At 41.9% G+C, this 17,975-nt stretch overlaps 1 protein-coding gene across 1 annotated transcript in view; it reads right to left on the bottom strand.

Moving 5' to 3' along the window:
- The window catches only part of ubr2 (ubiquitin protein ligase E3 component n-recognin 2), a 19,775-nt gene extending 4,702 nt beyond the window's left edge, over positions 1–15,073 (bottom strand). The window contains exons 1-18 of the mRNA XM_083922480.1: positions 14,974–15,073; positions 10,075–10,358; positions 9,681–9,759; positions 8,983–9,096; positions 8,768–8,898; positions 8,051–8,189; positions 7,833–7,895; positions 7,572–7,692; positions 7,372–7,476; positions 6,666–6,754; positions 5,336–5,434; positions 4,158–4,321; positions 3,331–3,430; positions 2,989–3,117; positions 2,286–2,469; positions 2,109–2,170; positions 1,118–1,228; positions 831–896 (exon numbers count right to left, since the gene is read on the bottom strand). Coding sequence (XP_083778606.1) covers positions 831–896; positions 1,118–1,228; positions 2,109–2,170; positions 2,286–2,469; positions 2,989–3,117; positions 3,331–3,430; positions 4,158–4,321; positions 5,336–5,434; positions 6,666–6,754; positions 7,372–7,476; positions 7,572–7,692; positions 7,833–7,895; positions 8,051–8,189; positions 8,768–8,898; positions 8,983–9,096; positions 9,681–9,759; positions 10,075–10,358; positions 14,974–15,057 — 2,124 coding nt within the window. The 5' untranslated portion in view covers positions 15,058–15,073. The remainder of the gene's footprint in view (positions 1–830; positions 897–1,117; positions 1,229–2,108; positions 2,171–2,285; positions 2,470–2,988; positions 3,118–3,330; positions 3,431–4,157; positions 4,322–5,335; positions 5,435–6,665; positions 6,755–7,371; positions 7,477–7,571; positions 7,693–7,832; positions 7,896–8,050; positions 8,190–8,767; positions 8,899–8,982; positions 9,097–9,680; positions 9,760–10,074; positions 10,359–14,973) is intronic.
- Between the last annotated feature and the right edge of the window lie 2,902 nt (positions 15,074–17,975).

Raw genomic sequence — 17,975 nt, 5'->3', positions numbered from 1 at the left:
TCTTGGTGCAAAGAGTTTAATTAAAGTTTAATTCCGGTGTTAAATCTTCCTTTTTCGGCACTTACATTCATCAAATAAGCCATCGGGACAGTTTTTTTTGTGTAACAACTATTAACGGAGAAATCCAGGAGAGTCGCTAACAGGTGGTTAAAAAAGACGTTTGAATGCCTTCACCGTACTGCCCCGAGCTAATCACTGTAAGCCACATCTGGCTGTTAGCAACTCTCCCGGATTTCTCTGCTGAGCTGACTTGATTGCTAATTTGATGTACGTAAGTTCTGAAAAAGACCATGGGATGATTTACCTGGTACAAAAAAACAGTCTGTATGTTTAGGTCATATCTCCATGACAACACTGAGGGGGGTGAATTTTTTTGTACCGGGCTAGTTTTTATTTTATTGGAGGTTAAAGTTTATGAATAATTAGGGGCGTGGCCTCTTGAGTGACAGCTAGCCTCTGGCCCTCACTTCTCCTCGGAGGTAAACATCAGCCAGATGGACGTACGCCCATCCCCCCAACGTCACATACATGCCCTTTTTTGGTCAGAGGAAATGAGGCGGAGTCAAAGTCTGACAAGATGGCGACTCCCGTAGGAGTTGAGAGAACGGCCCTTGACGGAGACGCTACGTCCATTTTTATACAGTCGGTGGTTCATACCTACTCTGAGCCTTAAGAGGTTTTGTGAATACAGCCTCAGGACACCAACTACAAACAGGCTCAATTATCACTCTGTGTTGTGTTTAATTTGAGTGGACACTATAAAATAAATTAAGAAAGATAGAAAACACACAAAAAACGAGCACAGAGGCTTAAGTAGAGTCAGTTTCTACCTGCAGCATGATGATGTCCTTGTCAAACATCTCCACTCGGCACTTGACGTTGTGATAATAATAAATCTGAAACACAGAAAAAACAACTCTATTTATAAATCATGTAAAGACAAATTAAACTTGAGACAAACTCAGAGAACTCTCATGTCATTTATAAAACATGAAACATTTTCAGTGATTCAGTGATTTACACACAGACATTCACTGTTTACATGTAAACAGACCGTATTAAAGTTTGTTTCTGCTGAATGTCTGTATATAAACTGTCCCGGCAGGTGTTTACTCACCTGGTTTATCAGGGAGAAGCCGTTCCTCCTCCACATCCCAGCATGCACCTGGGCACAGAGCACCAGGCAGCGGAGGGGGAGTTCGATCAGGAGGGGGGGGCTGAGTTCCCCCTGAAGACACACACACACACACACACACACACACACACACACACATGTAGGTAAACACTGACGTACTGATCTGATCCAACAGACAGAGAGAGAGAGACAGAGAGAAAGAAGAGACAGACAGAGAGAGAGACAGAGACAGACAGAGAGAGAAAGAGAGACAGAGAGAGAGAGAGAGACAGACAGAGAAAGAGAGACAGAGAGAGAGAGACAGACAGAGAGACACAGACAGAGAGAGAGACAGATAGAGAGACAAACAGACAGAGACAGACAGAGACAGAGAGAGAGACAGAGACAGACAGAGAGAGAAAGAGAGACAGAGAGAGAGAGACAGACAGACAGAGAAACAGACAGAGAGAGAGATAGAGACAGACAGACAGAGAGACAGACAGACAGACAGAGAGAGAAAGAGAGACAGAGAGAGAGAGACAGACAGAGAGACAGAGAGACAGACAGACAGATAGAGAGAGACAGACAGAGACAGACAGAGAGACAGACAGACAGAGACAGACAGAGAGAGAGAGACAGACAGAGAGATAGACAGACAGACGGACGGACAGGCAGAGAGACAGACAGACAGAGAGAGAGAGACACAGAGAGAGACAGACAGAGAAACAGACAGAGAGAGAGATAGAGACAGACAGACAGACAGAGAGACAGACAGACGGACAGGCAGAGAGACAGACAGACAGACAGAGAGAGAGACAGACAGACAGAGAGACAGACAGACGGACAGGCAGAGAGACAGAGACAGAGAGAGATAGACAGACAGACGGACGGACAGGCAGAGAGACAGACAGACAGAGAGAGACAGACAGAGAGACGGACAGAGAGAGAGATTGATAGACAGAGAGACAGACAGACGGACAGGCAGGTCACTGACCAGAGGAAGCTGTTCAGGGAAACGAGAGGCGACGTCCGTCCTGCTGAGGAGAACATGGAGACCTGAGGAGGAACAACAAACTTCCTGTCTCACAAGTTTCCTGTGTTTATGTGAGTAAATGTTCTGACTGTGTGTGTGTGTGTGTGTGTGTGTGTGTGTGTGTGTGTGCGTGTTTACCTGCCAGCAGTCTGCAGACCGGCAGGTGGATGGACACTTTGTCCTGAGACACCTGGTACCTGAACGTCTCCACACTGTGACCAGCCAGACTCAAGCTGATTGGCTGCTCACCGTCTGGAAGGCCGCTGTGACAGTAACTGAGCGCGCTCAGACACTTCCTGTAGGCCTCGATCAGCACCTGCGCCTGTAAACAATTATAATATATAATATTTATATGTGTGTTAAGTTTAGTCTCAGTGAAATACACATAGAGACGTGTTTGGTTCTGTAAACATGACGTACTACAGCGTATGTAGTACTTGTATATATTATGTAGTTTAGAGTTTGCAGTCTGTACTTTGTAGTAAATAGTTTCTTAATATGTAATATGTAGTTTGTAGCATGTAGTTTGAAGTATGTAGTTTAGTATGTAGTTAGTGTTTGCAGTAAGTAGTGTATACTTTGTAGTTCGTAGTTTGTAGCATGTAGTCAGTAGTCAGTAGTATGTAGTTTGTATTATGTAGTTTGTAGGGTGTAGCTTGTAGGGTGTAGTTTGCAGTGTGTAGTTTGTAGTTCATAGTGTGTAGTTTATAGTATGCAGTATGTAGTGTGTAGTTTGTATTATGCAGTATGTAGATTTTAGTATGTAGTTTGTATTATGTAGTTTGTAGTGTGTAGTGTGTAGTTCGTAGTATGTAGTTTGTAGTATGCAGTGTAGTCTCACGTCCGTGGAGCACCATTCCTGGATCATGGAGATGATGTGAGTCAGTTTCATCTGCAGTGTGAACGCTGCCTCCCACTCAGGCTCCATCTCTATGTGCTGCCCCACCTGTCTCACCACCGGGTCCATTCCCTGAGATCGTCAGAGACACATATTTGGGATAAATGAAACTAAAAATAAAGGGTTATTATCTATCCATGCTGCCGACACTGCGGCACACAGAGCTCCAAGCAGGTAACGCTGTAATGGAAAATGCTGTGCTGTGCAAACACGCCTCGTCAGCACGTGTGAGAGAAAACGGGTTATACCTGTCGACGTAAAGGTGCGAGTCTCCAGGTGTGTTACCTGCATACACTTGAGCAGCTCCAGAAAAGCGTCCAGACCTTCGAGAAACTTCAGTCTGAGCTGATCACTCCACTCAGAGGGACGACTGATCAGGACGTACCTGTGCACAAACACACACATATAGTATACACACGTAACTGGTGTACAACTGGAGTATACACTTGTATATTACTGGTATGTAACTGGTGTATAACTGGTATATAAACAGGTGTATTACTGGTATATAAATGGGATATAAACTTGTATGTGACTAGTGTCTAACTGGTACATAAACGGGTATATTACTAATATGTAACTGGAATGTAACTGTGTATAACTAGTGAATATTACCCATTTGTAACTGGTGTATGCATAATTGGTATATAAACAATATATAATGTAACTGGTATATAACTGGTATATAAACAGGTGTATTACTGGTGTATAACTGGTATATAAACAGGTTTATTACTGGTGTATAAACAGGTTTATTACTGGTGTATTACTGGTGTATAACTGGTATATAAACAGGTGTATTACTGGTGTATAACTGGTATATAAACAGGTTTATTACTGGTATATAAACAGGTTTATTACTGGTGTATAACATAATAAACTGGTCCTAACTTGAGGTCTCCAATAAGGCTTATATAAAAACTTTTATGTAACTGGTATATAAACGGGTATATTACTAATATGTAACTGGTATATAAACGGGTATATTACTAATATGTAACTGGTGTATAGACTTGTATGTAACGGGTATATTACTGGTATGTAACTGGTGTTTAACTGGTATATAAACAGGTTCCTTTATGGTGTATAACATATAATAAACTGGTCCTAACTTGAGGTCTCCGATGAGGCTTTGGACCCGTCCGAACTTGAAGGCCTGCTGGGCGGTGTAACGGTCAAACTGGAAACGTCCCTGCAGGTCTCGGTGACGCAGGTGATCAACAAACGTCCGGATGATGGTCGTCATGAGATTCTCCTCCACCATCAGCATCCGGGCCTGTAACACACAGATACACACACACGTCAATACAAACACACCTTGACAACAATTAAAAAAAACAACAGTAAAAGGGCCATTCCACTTATTTTACACGTTTACGGTCAATTAACTGGTCCTGGTGAGTCGCCTTCATTGGATACTATTCATCGTGATGACTTACTGCTGATTAATCATAAACATATGAAGTTAGGAGACGGCACACGCCTGGTTAAGTAGCTACCTGAAAAATAAGCATCAATATATTCAGATTAATGATAAAACGTTATTGAAAATTACTTATGGTGTTCCTCAAGGCTCCATGTGAGGCCCATCACTGTTTGTAAATAAGGGCGCACTCGCACTGTCCATCTGTACCGTGCCCAAGGATGTTTCACGGCTAAAGCACGTTAGCACGTGTACGAGCACGAGCACGAGGCCTACGGCGGTTCTGACATAATTTTATGTGCGCCTGTTAGGACATAGAACAAAAGGACGGACCATGCAACGTCAACGAAACGGGGTTGTGTCGCATCACAATGAGTCCAAAAAAGCCAAAAATTTTACCATGTTTTCTGCGCTGATTTCCATCATGTGGCCAAAAGAGCGCCCGCTTTTGTAAACAAAGCGACGCATCGCGATGACGTCATCAATGCGTGTGACGTTACGGCGTGATGACGTATAGGCAGGAGGGGGGGGACAAGGACCATAAAGCACGGGGAACGGTACGGATGGACAGTGTGAGTGCGCCCTAAATCTACATTTTCCAAAAGTTAAAAATGTATTTTCTTTGCAGATGATGCATTAATCATATTAACTTTGATAAATGATGTTGAAACAAAAGAAAATAAAGTTTTGGGTTGATTCTAGATCATAAATGATGCTGGGGAAAATACATAAACACTATAAAATGAAGGATTTGTTGTTCATTAATCACGTATCGTTCACTTCTGTGTCAGCTGAGTTAAAGAGGTGAACATGAACAACACGTCTCGCTCTTATTTCTCACCTGCAACACAAACACACTGAACTCACCAGCGACGGGACGGTGAATATTTGTACTGACAGGTCAGTGATGGAGAACTCACGGTCGTGGTCGTCGGTCACGTAGTCGCACTGCATGCGCTCATAACTCTACCAGCAGGAGAGAGAGATAGGCAGAGAGAGAGAGAGAGAGAGAGAGAAAGAGAGGTGTGTGGAGGTGCAGAGGAGGAGTAAAAGGAGTACTCACCATGGTCGGGACGGTGAAGAGCTGAACAGACAGTGAGGTCACGGACACCACTCGCTCGTGGTCGTCCTCCATAAAATCTGTCTGGAGGCGTCTGTAGTTCTAGAGGGGGGGACGACATTTCACCTCTGGGTCAGAGGTCGCTGCTGCCGGGCCGCCGCCCCCCTCCACCCGCCCGACCCCCACAACCCCCAAAATTAAACCTAGGAGGACAGCGATACACTCTTAAAGTCCTCCTCCAGACCGGTTTTAAAGTATGTATAAATGCTCTGTCGTGGTTAATATTTAATTAAAAGTGGATTTCCCCCCAAAAAAAGGGTCTGGATGCACGTCTACTCGTCTCCTTCGTTGAGAAATTCTGGATCTGGCCTTAAAGTGTAAGTCAGGCGTAAAATCATCCCATGGTCCATTTTACGGCACTTACATACATCAAATAAGCCGTCGAGACAGTTTTTTGTGTGTATAAAATATTAACGGAGAAATCCGGGCGAGTTGCTAACAGCAGGACGTGGCTAATACGTCATGGCATAAATGTTCAACCATGGCGTTGAACGACGCTGCAGAATCACAGACTGTATAAAAAACAGACGTAGTCACCGTGACCTCACCCATAAGTTTCTGAAGAACCAAAATGGGCCAACTAGGAGCCACCAGTCCACCATGCTTTCATGCTGGTTACAGAAAATGAGCCCCACAGGGTTTTCACTCATCACACAGTCACTGATCACAGCGCAAACTTCCAGCATGCACTGGGGCAACGAGGGGTGATGGATGTATTGATTATTAACAGAAGCGTACAGTTTGTTCAATACGTGAAGTTCAGCTCCGATAAGAAGATCTGAACTTTGACCTTGTTTAAGGGACACGAGGCCCCTTTACCATGAAGCCGTTTTCTCGGGATCTCGGGAACAAAGTTCAGATTTCACTTATTTTTGAGCTCTTTAAAGACTCCTCGTTCATCTGTTTATCCAAAGCGACTTACAACGCATAAGTGCATTCAACGATGAAGAGGTCACCCAAAAAGAGCAAGGGTCGTGCGAGTGAATAAAAATGATCAAAAACGGCTTCGATTGCTCCCTTTTACAAAGCTAATATGTGCGTTTTATTGAAGTTGCAGGTGTGTGTCAGGTGTGTTACCTTGGCGAACTGGATGGCAAAGATCTTCTTGTATTTGAGGTCCATGAGGAGGCTGTTCATCAGCAGTTGGTGGTAAATGTTCCTCGCTCCTACAGACAGACAAGAGATGTAAGTATCAGGGAGAAAGGTGCTCTGCTGCATCGATGTGAGGCTGAAAAAAAGTGCACGCAGGCTGAAATTCAGCGCGGTGTTGTGTCGGGATTAAAGAGCTGATGTCAGTACATCTGTCTTGATAGTTAACGTATCATGTACATTTAAAAATCAACAAATCCATGTCAGAAATATAAGGGGAGGTAGATTTAAAAACAATGAATGGAAAGATTTGTAAACAAAGCAATGCATTGCGATGACGTCATCAATGCGTGTGACGTGTTACGGCGTGATGACGTATGGACAGCAAGAAGCATTCGCCGAGGCCCAGGTAGAGTGAGTACAAACGGACCTGGGGGGGTGGGAGACAAGTACCCTAAAGCGCGGGGCACGGGACGGAGGCACAGTGTGAGTGCGCCCTTATAACGTCCGTGCGTGAGGCCGCTGCTGCTGAAAATGGGTCTTGTGTGCGAGACTATGCTGCTTCATTCACTGGGCCGAGCATACGTCTTGTCATCTGCTCCTGTCAAAGCTTCAGTGGACGGTTGTATCTTCAGTGACATGTTTTTATTCTTTAATTAATTGAAATGAACGCGTTATTTTGACATGTAGTTACCTTTCCACATCATGGAGTCGTTGAGCATCAGCTTGTCGACCAGCGAGGAGTATTCGCCTTCTTCTCTCTGCAGGCCGACCTGACACAGGATCCTCCTCAGACCGTCTGAAACACAACAAGGAAACACTCACTTAACACAGACACACACACATACCCACACTTAACAGAGGTGGATTATGGGTAATGAAGTCCAGACTTACCAGAGTACTGAATGACCTGTCCCAACCAGCTGAGAGCCTTTAGAGCAAAACACTGATGAGCCACAACAGACGAGTGCATCACCTGAACCCGGAGAGGCTTCGACTGACGGCTGGTGTTCCTCTGATGGGGGAGGGGGGGGGGTGACGGCTGGTGTTCCTCTGATGGGGGGAGGGGGGGGGGGGGGGGGGGGGGGGGGGAGAGGAAGGAGGTTTAAAACGGTTTCATTAGCAGTGATGTCAGCAGTGATGTCAGACACTCACCACTATGACAGACTTGGCCTGGTCACAGAACTGGAAATCTCCATATCGAACAGACTTCCTGCCCTGAAACACACACACACACACACACGTATAAACTTCCTCGTCAACTTCCTGCAACATCAGTGACATCTACAGTATATATATATAGTAAAATGATGGAGTATAGTAAAGTAAAATAGTGTAGTATAGTAGTTATGGTAAAATGATGGAGCACTGACGTCTCTGTCCACGGTGGTGGCGAAGCTGACGGCTTCTTTCTGGCTGCAGTTGACGGCTTTCTGCAGCGTGTAGATCACCTGTTCATACGTGTGGACTTCATCATTAAACAACATGCAGTAATAGGTGTCTCCTCTGTCCCTGCACACACACACACGCACACACACACACGCGCACACACACACACACACACAGGAAGTGTCAGTGTAAAGCGTTCATTACAGCCACATAATAGTGATTTAACGATTATCAATGGCACACACTGTTTATTAATATGGGCGTAAATCACAATTTTTTATCTTAATAGGATATTATATCGATGGTAGACAATAAGATATTTACTGATATCTAATAGTCTGCCACGATACGATTTCCATTTGACTGAATTCAGCGGCCTGCAATCGATATGAGACGACATCATCTGCTCATTTAACACGATCGGCTTAAATCTACACACAAAAAGCAACTAAGATATGATTTGACAGTTTATTACTGAGCTCTTCCAGACATTTAAATGACAAACATACTATTATCTTTAATATAAAATAGGGAATTTCAAAATAAAAGGTGCATGTTAAAGATGATATTTTCACTTTGCATCTGGGATCCTTGCTCATTACACCCCTATTTGTTGATGTTGTGTGTGTGTGTGTGTGTGTGTGTGTGCGTGCCTTTGTGTGTGCGCGTGTGTGTGGGTGTGTGTGTGTGTGTGTGCGTACGGTGGCTCCAGTCCTGCAGGTAGCTGGTCCTCCTGTTCCCAGGTCAGCATGTCCACAGCGTACTTCAGGAGGATTGAGAAGATGCTGAACCCACGAGCGACCATGTCAGCCGGCAGCTGAGCTACAGGATCCTGGAGGGACAAACATAAGACAGGGATCAGTACAGACAGACAGGCAGGCAGACAGACAGACAGACAGACAGGCACCTGTCTCACCTCCTCTGTGTCTCTGTTGCTGGACGTAGGAGTGTGTTTCTGGCAGTAAGGACCCTTCTTCCAGGCTTCTGCATCTCCACAGTCACAGAAACCTCCACCTCCTGACGTAGTCATCTACAACACACACACACACACGCATCTGAATGAAATGAAACTCCACTAGAATATTTTTCTATCACTTCATTTATCGACTATTCTACGGATTAGTCGAATAATCTAAAAGATTCATTTTACTCATTAAAAAATCCAATTGTTCATTTATTTGATCATTTCATTATTATTTCATTATATATTGAAACTGTCGACATGTCATTGTATAACGCAGCACAAAACACAACGTAAACAACGGTTTACATATTAAAGTGCAAAACTGTAGGTTTGAAACGGCCACTGCAACATAATAGAAATAAATAAAAAAGTTATAACAATTCTTTAGTTATTGGTCGATAAAAAAAGTCACACAATAAAACAAACTAACTGATCGAGGAGCGGTACACCTCAGCTTTTATCACTTCCTGATGCCATGACTGAATCTGTTCCTTACTGTGTGTGTGTGTGTGTGTGTGTGTGTCACATGCAGCAGACAGTCTCTCAGCTGAAGTGTGCCAGAGTCTCTCTGTGCAGCTGACAGGTCGACCTTAGACCTCTGAGGCCTCCAGCAGGCCTGTGTGTGTGTGTGTGTGTGTGTGTGTACTCACCCTGTATCGATGCTCTTTGTGAACGCTGCCCAGGAAACACTGCATGCACAGAACGCAGGTCGGGTCAGCTGCACACTCCCTACACACATAAAGATGTTGATAAGTTCATGGACACAGTGTGTTTGTGTGTGTGTGTGTGTGTGTGTGTGTGTGTGTGTGTGTGTGTGTGTGTGTGTGTTTATCACCTGCAAAAGTAGATGTGTGTGTTATCTGTGTATACACCTTGATAGAGGGTTCCTAAACCTTATCCAAAGTCAGATTTAAGCATTTTTCAAGGTTCATTATTAAGCTTTTCATCATCAGACCAAGCCGCCATCTTTCTGTTGCCTAGATACAAACAACGGCCGAAACAGGAAGTCCTGTTTGTGTGTGCGCGTGTGTTTGCGTGTCTTACCTGCAGGAGTAGGTGGGCTCTCCCACCTTGAACACGTGTCCACACAGCGGCGACGGCTGGTTGTTCTCCTGCAGGAGGGCCAGGCCGGCGGCCGGCTCCTCCCCCAGCAGGAGCCACTCCAGAGGAGCCAGGAGGAGGAGCTGACAGGCCAGCTCCTCCCTCTGCTCCTCCCTCTGCTCCTCTCTGCTGCTGCCACCGCTCGGCCCCAGGCAAAGGATTCTGGGTACATACACGGCCAGGTGACGGTACACCTCCTGCTGCAGGTCGGCCGCCGCCAGCCATCGCTGAGGAGAGAGGAAGAGGAAGAGGAGGACAGAGGGGGAGAAGAGGGGATGACAGAAGAGAAAGAGGAGAGGGAGGAGGAGAAGGACAGAGGAAGAGGAGAAGATTGGGAGGAGGAGGAGGAGGAGATGAAAAATAGGGGAAAGGCAGGAAAGAGGAGAGAGGTGAGGATGAAGAGGTAGAGAGGAGCCGAGAAGGAGGAGGAGGAGAGAGGAGTGAAATCAGTTTAAATTGAGTCCTTCTGCTGTAAAAGGTATAAAACGGTAGTTCTCCTTTACTGTGATCACAGTATTCAGGTTTTCCCGCAGCACTTTACACTTTAGGTGGCCTCCTAAGCATCAAACGCCTTCTGCCTAAACTAACGTCTTCAAAAAAATAAAAAATCTCTCTCTATATATATATATATAAAAGAAATATATACGAGCGATATCGGCCACGTTACTCCGTCCTGTTTTCTCCCTTTCATTCTAAGCCGTGCCCAACGCCAACCTCCCTTCTCTGCAGAACGCGTGTAAAAAAAACAAAAAAAAAAGGTTTTAAAATCTAGTATGCCTCTGAAATATATGCGTCTGTATCATGTGATGCGGCCAAACAGCGGCGGGAAAAGGACTCTGGGGGGTCTGAGCTCCAGGTGACAGAGGAGACTGTGAGAGCCCCCACAGGTGCACAGCGTTCGGGAGGAACGTGTCGTCTGTTCTCCCCTCCACAACAAGGGGACGTCCACGTATTCTTCTTTTTAAAAGGACAAGTGAATCAACGGCTCAGGTCAAATCAGAAGTGCGACCACTAGCTGGACTTGAACTACTTGAATATTAATTTTTATCCCGTTTTTAAATACTGTCTGGTGTCCTTCTGAGTGTGTGATGTATTGTCCTTTTTCCTCTGTTTGTATTTTATCCGTTTATTTGCTGTCTCTACTTTAAGGGCGTCCCCGACTAAAACAATTTCATAGTCTAATCTGTTTCGTCACGTCTTGCCTATGGTCGAATCAGTTGGTTTTTTGCTCATGATGCGGTGGCGAGCCGTGGACATGAAGCAGACGGCGGCGGTTGGAGAGATTATATCTCCACACTGGCCTGGGAACGCCTCAGGATCCCCCAGTTAGAGCCGGTTAATGTGGCCCGGGAAAGGGAAGTTTGGGGTCCCCTGCTAAAGCTGCTGCCCCCGCGACCCGACCCCGGATAAGAGGCTGAAGATGAGAACACACCTGTCCCACTAAGTCACACTTTTTCCCAATAAGCCGCCAGGAGGGAGGATGAGATTGCAACATGAACGTGGTGTCATCGTGTTTTCTATCATCGTTTATTATTATTATATTTTATTCAGTGTTTAATAGATAATTGTGTAAGAACAGAGTCTGTCCCCGGTCGTGTTGAACTCTGATTACAGAACAGGAAGTGTCTTCAGCAGGTTAATCAGATCTTAACGTTTCCTGCTCAGTGACACACTGACCTGAATTCAACCCGACGACAACACGTCACATATTTGAATCCTGCTACAACTACCACTCTGGTCCTGTCCGTGACCGCAACCGGGGACTGCGACAGATTTTTAAGGAGTTTAATACGATATGAAACCGCGAAAAGCAGCAAATCTCCATAATTGAGACGTTTAAATGGTAAATGATCTTGTACGTATAAAGCGCCTTTCTAGTCTTCTGACTACTCAAGGTGCTTTCACAGTGTTTGTCACATTCACCCGTTCACACAGACATTCACACTGATGGCGGTGGACATCTACAGACCATCTAATCTAACCATGCACACCACATTTACACACCCATGTGTAACACAGGGAGCAATTCGGGGTTCAGTGTCTTGCCCAAGGACACTTCGACATGCGGACCGGGGGAGGTGGGGATCGAACCGCCAATTTCTCGAATGGAGGACGATCCACTCTTTCACTTAGCCACAGTCGCCCACATGAAGAAGTACAGTAGTTGGTGTTTATTTCTCTGTCGACTGTCGCGGCTCTTTTCACGCAGCGTCAGAATAACGGGGAAAATGAGCTCCCTGAAGTCAGAACGCCAACACTGTGAGACGAGGCGCCGCCGTGGCGTTCCTCTAAACGCTCTTCTAGTTTACTTCTGTTTCAGTATTTCCTCATTGAGAATCAATTATGTTTTTTTCCTTTCTTTAAAACACGTCTCCTGTGATTCTTTGTCTGTGAAAACAAACAGTTGACTGTTGCTGCTCTTTAATATTCAAACAATTAATTATTCATTATTACCACTGACCATCTGACTCTGCCACGCGGTCACCGCCTGTCACCGTGTGCTGTCCTTATATTTCCCGTTTGTGTGTTGTTTTTTAATCACCACACGGGTATAAATAAAGTTTGAACTGAACTGTTTTACCTAAATTATGAGTTTTACATAAATTATGATTGCGGACCTTTTCAGTGGAATCTCATTGCTGTTTGAAGAGAACTGGATAAAGCGTTCAATGCGGGCCGTCTAGACTTTTCAAATGATATCGGATCGATTGGATCAGATTCTGATACTGGGCGTAACCACGGTGACGTCACCCAATGCTTTAAAGTGTGGCAAAGTCCCGCCCCTTCTGCAAGACCTAAAAAGTGAATGGGTCAAAATTAGGGATCGACCGATATCGATTTTCTGGGCCGATGCTGACACCGATTTTTTTCTTTCATCCGCCTCAGCCGATGACCGATACACAATGATGTCTCAATTTAAGAGTCTCAATTTCTCCAGCAACACAGAGCTGTCTGTGGACGCCCGTCTGTGAATAACGCCGGGGAAAACTATCGGCGAACACAGCAGCTCGTATCGGACGATACTGATGCACCTAAAAAACGCAAATATTCTTTAGTCTCAATGCAGATAATTTAATTATTTGCTGGTCCAAGTGGTTTTAGGCCCCAAATTAGATGTTTGTGGATTTAATTGATACTTTTTCATGTGTTTTTTTTACTGTTTACATAAAGGCTATATTTAATATATTCTAGATTCACTTTCTGCTGCTGTGACGCTGACACCGTCCTCACTGTCGGACTAATAAAGGACTATTTTATCTTAATCTCACACTTTAACTGTTTTATGTTTATATCTAATGGTGAAAAAAGTATTCAAAATTACTTAAAGAACAAAAGTATTGTACAAAGTACAAGTCCTCATTACGCAGAACAGCCTGTTTCAGAATAATATATATTTGAATATAATTATTAAGAGACGAAAGTGAATATAAAATGTTGCAGGTGATGAAGGTGGGGCTCATTTAAATTGCTTTATATTCTGCTCTGTAGTTTAATCTATAGCAATGAATCCTGTTTATTTGTTGGAAATTTTTGTATTTCTGTGCAGTTAATAATGACTCATATAAACCCGAACACGCTTCTTCTTTCTGTGCATCAACTTATCCACCACTTAAAGGCAATCATTTCATTTACGTGACTTTATTTTAGTTGTATTCTTTCCCTACTTTATATATACATAGCTAAGAGCTTATTGTTACTGTCTATTGTTTTACTTCTATATTTAACTGAGAGCCTATTGTTTATCATCTCATCTCATCTTCAGCCTCTTATCCGGGGTCGGGTCGCGGGGGCAGCAGCTCCAGCAGGGGACCCCAAACTTCCCTTTCCCGGGCCACATTAACCAGCTCTAACTGGGGGATCCTGAGGCGTTCCCAGGCCAGTGTGGAGATCTAATCTCTCCACCTGGTCCTGGGTCTTCCCAGAGGCCTCCTCCCAGCTGGACGTGCCTGGAACACCTCCCTAGGGAGGCGCCCAGGGTTCATCCTTACCAGATGATCCTGAACCACCTCAACTGGCTTTTATTTCTATATTTAATTAAGAGTTTATTGTTTACTGTTTTACATTCTTTATTTATTTAACTAAGAGTTTATTGTTTAATGTTTGTTTTACATTCTTTATTTATTTAACTAAGAGTTTATTGTTTACTGTTTGTTGTTTTACTTCTATATTTAATTAAGAGTTTATTGTTTACAGTTTATTGTTTTACTTCTATATTTAATTAAGAGTTTATTGTTTAAATTCTATATTTATTTAATTAAGAGTTTATTGTTTTACTTCTATATTTAATTAAGAGTTTATTGTTTTACTTCTATATTTAATTAAGAGTTTATTGTTTACTGTTTTACTTCTATATTTATTTAACTAGGAGTTTCTTGTTTATTGTAAATAACTAAAGTTGCCAAATGACTGTAGTGCAGTAAAAAGTACAGTATTTCTATAACTCTATGTTTCTAAGATGTAGTGGAGTATGAATATAAAGTAGCATAAAATGTAAATACTCAAGTAAACAACAAGTCCCTAAACATTGCACTGAGGTAAATGTACTTAGTTCCTGTTTATATGAAACTATAATTAAATTAAAGAGACAGGTGTGTTGACAGCAGCTCACCTGTCTCATTTAAACAGCTGTGACACAAACAGGAGGACTAGCAGAGGAGCTAACAGCATCTGTTTCTCATCCAGATGTTTTACAGATCACTCCGCAGCTAGCGTTAGCATTAGCATTATCTCCGTGTAGCAGATTAGGCAGAAAACGTCGGCAGGTGAGTGTGACGCGGTGTGACGCGGTGACAGCACAGGTGGAGGGGTCAGCGGGGGCCGACAGCTCGAGGAGCCGCTTACCGACGCGGTGTCTTTGGCGGAGAAGTTCAGGAACTCCGAACATAAAGCAGACGGTGGATCTCTGTCGGACTGGGCCGCCGCCATCTTTCCTCCCTCAGCTCTGTGGCTGCTGGGCGATGAAGAACCCGGAACCGGAAATCATCAACAGCTGAGGGGGCGGGGCCAGAAGTTTTATAAATAGAAACAAGTTTCAAAGAGCAAAACACGATTAAAGCATTTCTGACAATTAAATATGTTAATATATTAATACATAATAATAATAATAATAATAATAATAATAATAATAATAATAATAAAAATAATTATAATGGTTATAATAATTATCAAAGCACTTCCGACAATTACAAATATAAATATATTAATAAATAATAATAATAATAATAATAATAATAATGGTGATAATAATTATCAAAGCACTTCTGACAGTTAAAAATATATATATATTAATACATAAATAAATACATAAATAATAATAATAATAATGGTGATAATAATTATCAAAGCACTTCTGACAATAATTCTAAAAATATATTGATTAATAATAATAATAATAATAATAATCATAATCATAATTGTGATAATAATAATAATAACAATAATAATAATAATAACAATAATAATGGTGGTAATAATTATTAAAGTACTTTTGACGGTTAAATATGTAAATATATTAATAAATAAATGGATAAATAAATAATCATAATAATAATGGTGGTAATAATCATCAAAGCACTTCTGACACTTAAATATATAAATAATAATAATATAATTATAATAATAAGCACTGACAATAGATATATAAATAATTTGAAAATTATATTATAATAATATTAACATTGATAATAATATAACATAATTATAATAATAGTCATCAATAATTATCAAAGCACTTCTGACAATTAAATGTATGAATAAATAATAATATGACACTGATATAATCATAATAATATTGATTATAATAATACTACTAATATATTGATGATGATAATAATAATGAGCATATATAAATAAATAATAATAATGATAATAATAATATGACACTAATATAATCATGATAATTATAATAATAATAATGGATGAAAAAAATAATTCATCAAAAATGACAGTCATTGTCAGACAAACAAATACACAATTTGAGAGAACAGAATAAATCACATAAAGTTTACTTATATATACACAACATACAGACAAACATCAGTAAATTACACCACCACAAAATGGGTACATTTATCATACAATAAGAAAACATAGAGGATAAAGTCAATTATTAATCATCAATAACTTTTAAATATTATTATTATTATTATTATTAACTGATGAACTTCCTAGAAGATATATCAGTGAATAATAGTAATAATAATAATAATAATAATAATAATAATATTTAAATGTCGATGATGATATTGCATAATTTTTAAAAAGTCAAAATGTTAAGTTTTTTAATCTTATCATTTTGTGGAGGTGAAAGAAATATTTCAATCTTTTACTTAAATAAAAGTACTAAAACAACAGTGTAAAAATACTCTGTTACAAGTCAAAGTCCTGCATTCAAAACTTTATATCAGTAAAAGTACAAAAGTATTTGCAAGTAAATTAAATATTAATAACTATTACATTATCGATGCATTAATGTGTTCATTTCTTAATGTTTCCGCTGGTGAAAGTGGAGCATTTTAATAACTTTATATACTGCTGGGTAGTTTAACCTTTAATAATAATCAACATATAAATAATCAAGTAAAGGATAATAATTGTATCTATTTTTTTCTTTTCAGATGAAATATGTAAAGATAACAGTAAAGAAAGAAGATGAGGAGGGACATGATGATGCTAACGTTTGTCAAAATAGAAATAAAATAATATAAATAAACTTTTTTGCGTCTTTAAAATCCTCAAATACCAGAACTTCACATGTATTATTATTTAATTTTCCTTTAACATCTCTGAGAGATCAAAGACTGGAGACTGGAGACGGGTCCAACCCGGTGTGACCTGGTTCTGGACCTCAAGATCAGTCAGGTTCTATGTCGTCTTAGAGTCCGAACTGTGAACCCGGGTCAGTCCGGTTCTGAACCAGCTGTTGAACAAGAGTCCGGAGCTCCTTCAGCTCTGATCGGATGGCCTGGAGCTCCTGGTTCTGCAGGTTCTGGTTCTGACAGTCCTGATTCTGAAGACCCTGGTTCTGTAGGTTCTGCTCCTGAAGCTCCTGGTCCTGTAGGTTTTGCTCCGGACGCTCCTGGTTCTGAAGCCCCTGGTTCTGAAGCTCCTGGTTCTGTAGGTTCTGTTCTTGAAGCTGTGTGTTCTGGTTCTGGTTCTCGTCCTGGTTCTGGTTCTGGTTCTTCTGGACTCTGGTAGAGATAAGAACAAATGTTAGACCACCAACGTACAAAGTAAGTTGCTAAATCAAACAGTTACTAATATGTGGGATAACAAACATGTTTTATATATTTATTTTTTAATAAACAGGATTTACAGAATAAATCTGACATAAAGTCTCAGTCCAACATGTCAGGGCGCACTTACACTGTCCATTTGTACCGTAACGCACGCTTCACGGCTAAAGTCTAGTTCATTTCACCGGTGTGAGGACAACTGTTCTGCGCCCAGGCACGGCACAGTTGCCGGCTGCGGCCCGGTTGAGAGAGGTGGGCTTTAGTAAAGCAAGGATGCACGTGTACGAGCACGAGCGTGCCTATGTGTACGAGCATGAGCACGGGTCTTTTAGAAAGATGCGCCAAGCGATTTGTGGTGGTTTGATGAAGAGGTGGAGTGTTTACTGCAGATTTGGTCACATGAAACTATTCAAAAACAGTCAGACAAAACTAAATCTCTGAGGGGTTATGAAGTATAGGCAAGAGGCAATCGAGCCGCGGCCCAGATCAGTTCAACTAACATGAGTACAAAAGTGCCTGGACTGTGGGGAAAGGGGGAGAGGGGGACAAGTACCCTCAAGCACGGGGCACGGTACGAATGAACAGTGTGTGCGCCCTGAGAAACTTCTC

The sequence above is a fragment of the Echiichthys vipera genome (genome assembly GCF_963691815.1).
Source record: "Echiichthys vipera genome assembly, chromosome: 11".
NCBI lineage: Eukaryota > Metazoa > Chordata > Actinopteri > Perciformes > Trachinidae > Echiichthys > Echiichthys vipera.
Note: the sequence above shows the minus strand (reverse complement) of the source record. Positions and strands in the feature narration are given on the sequence as shown.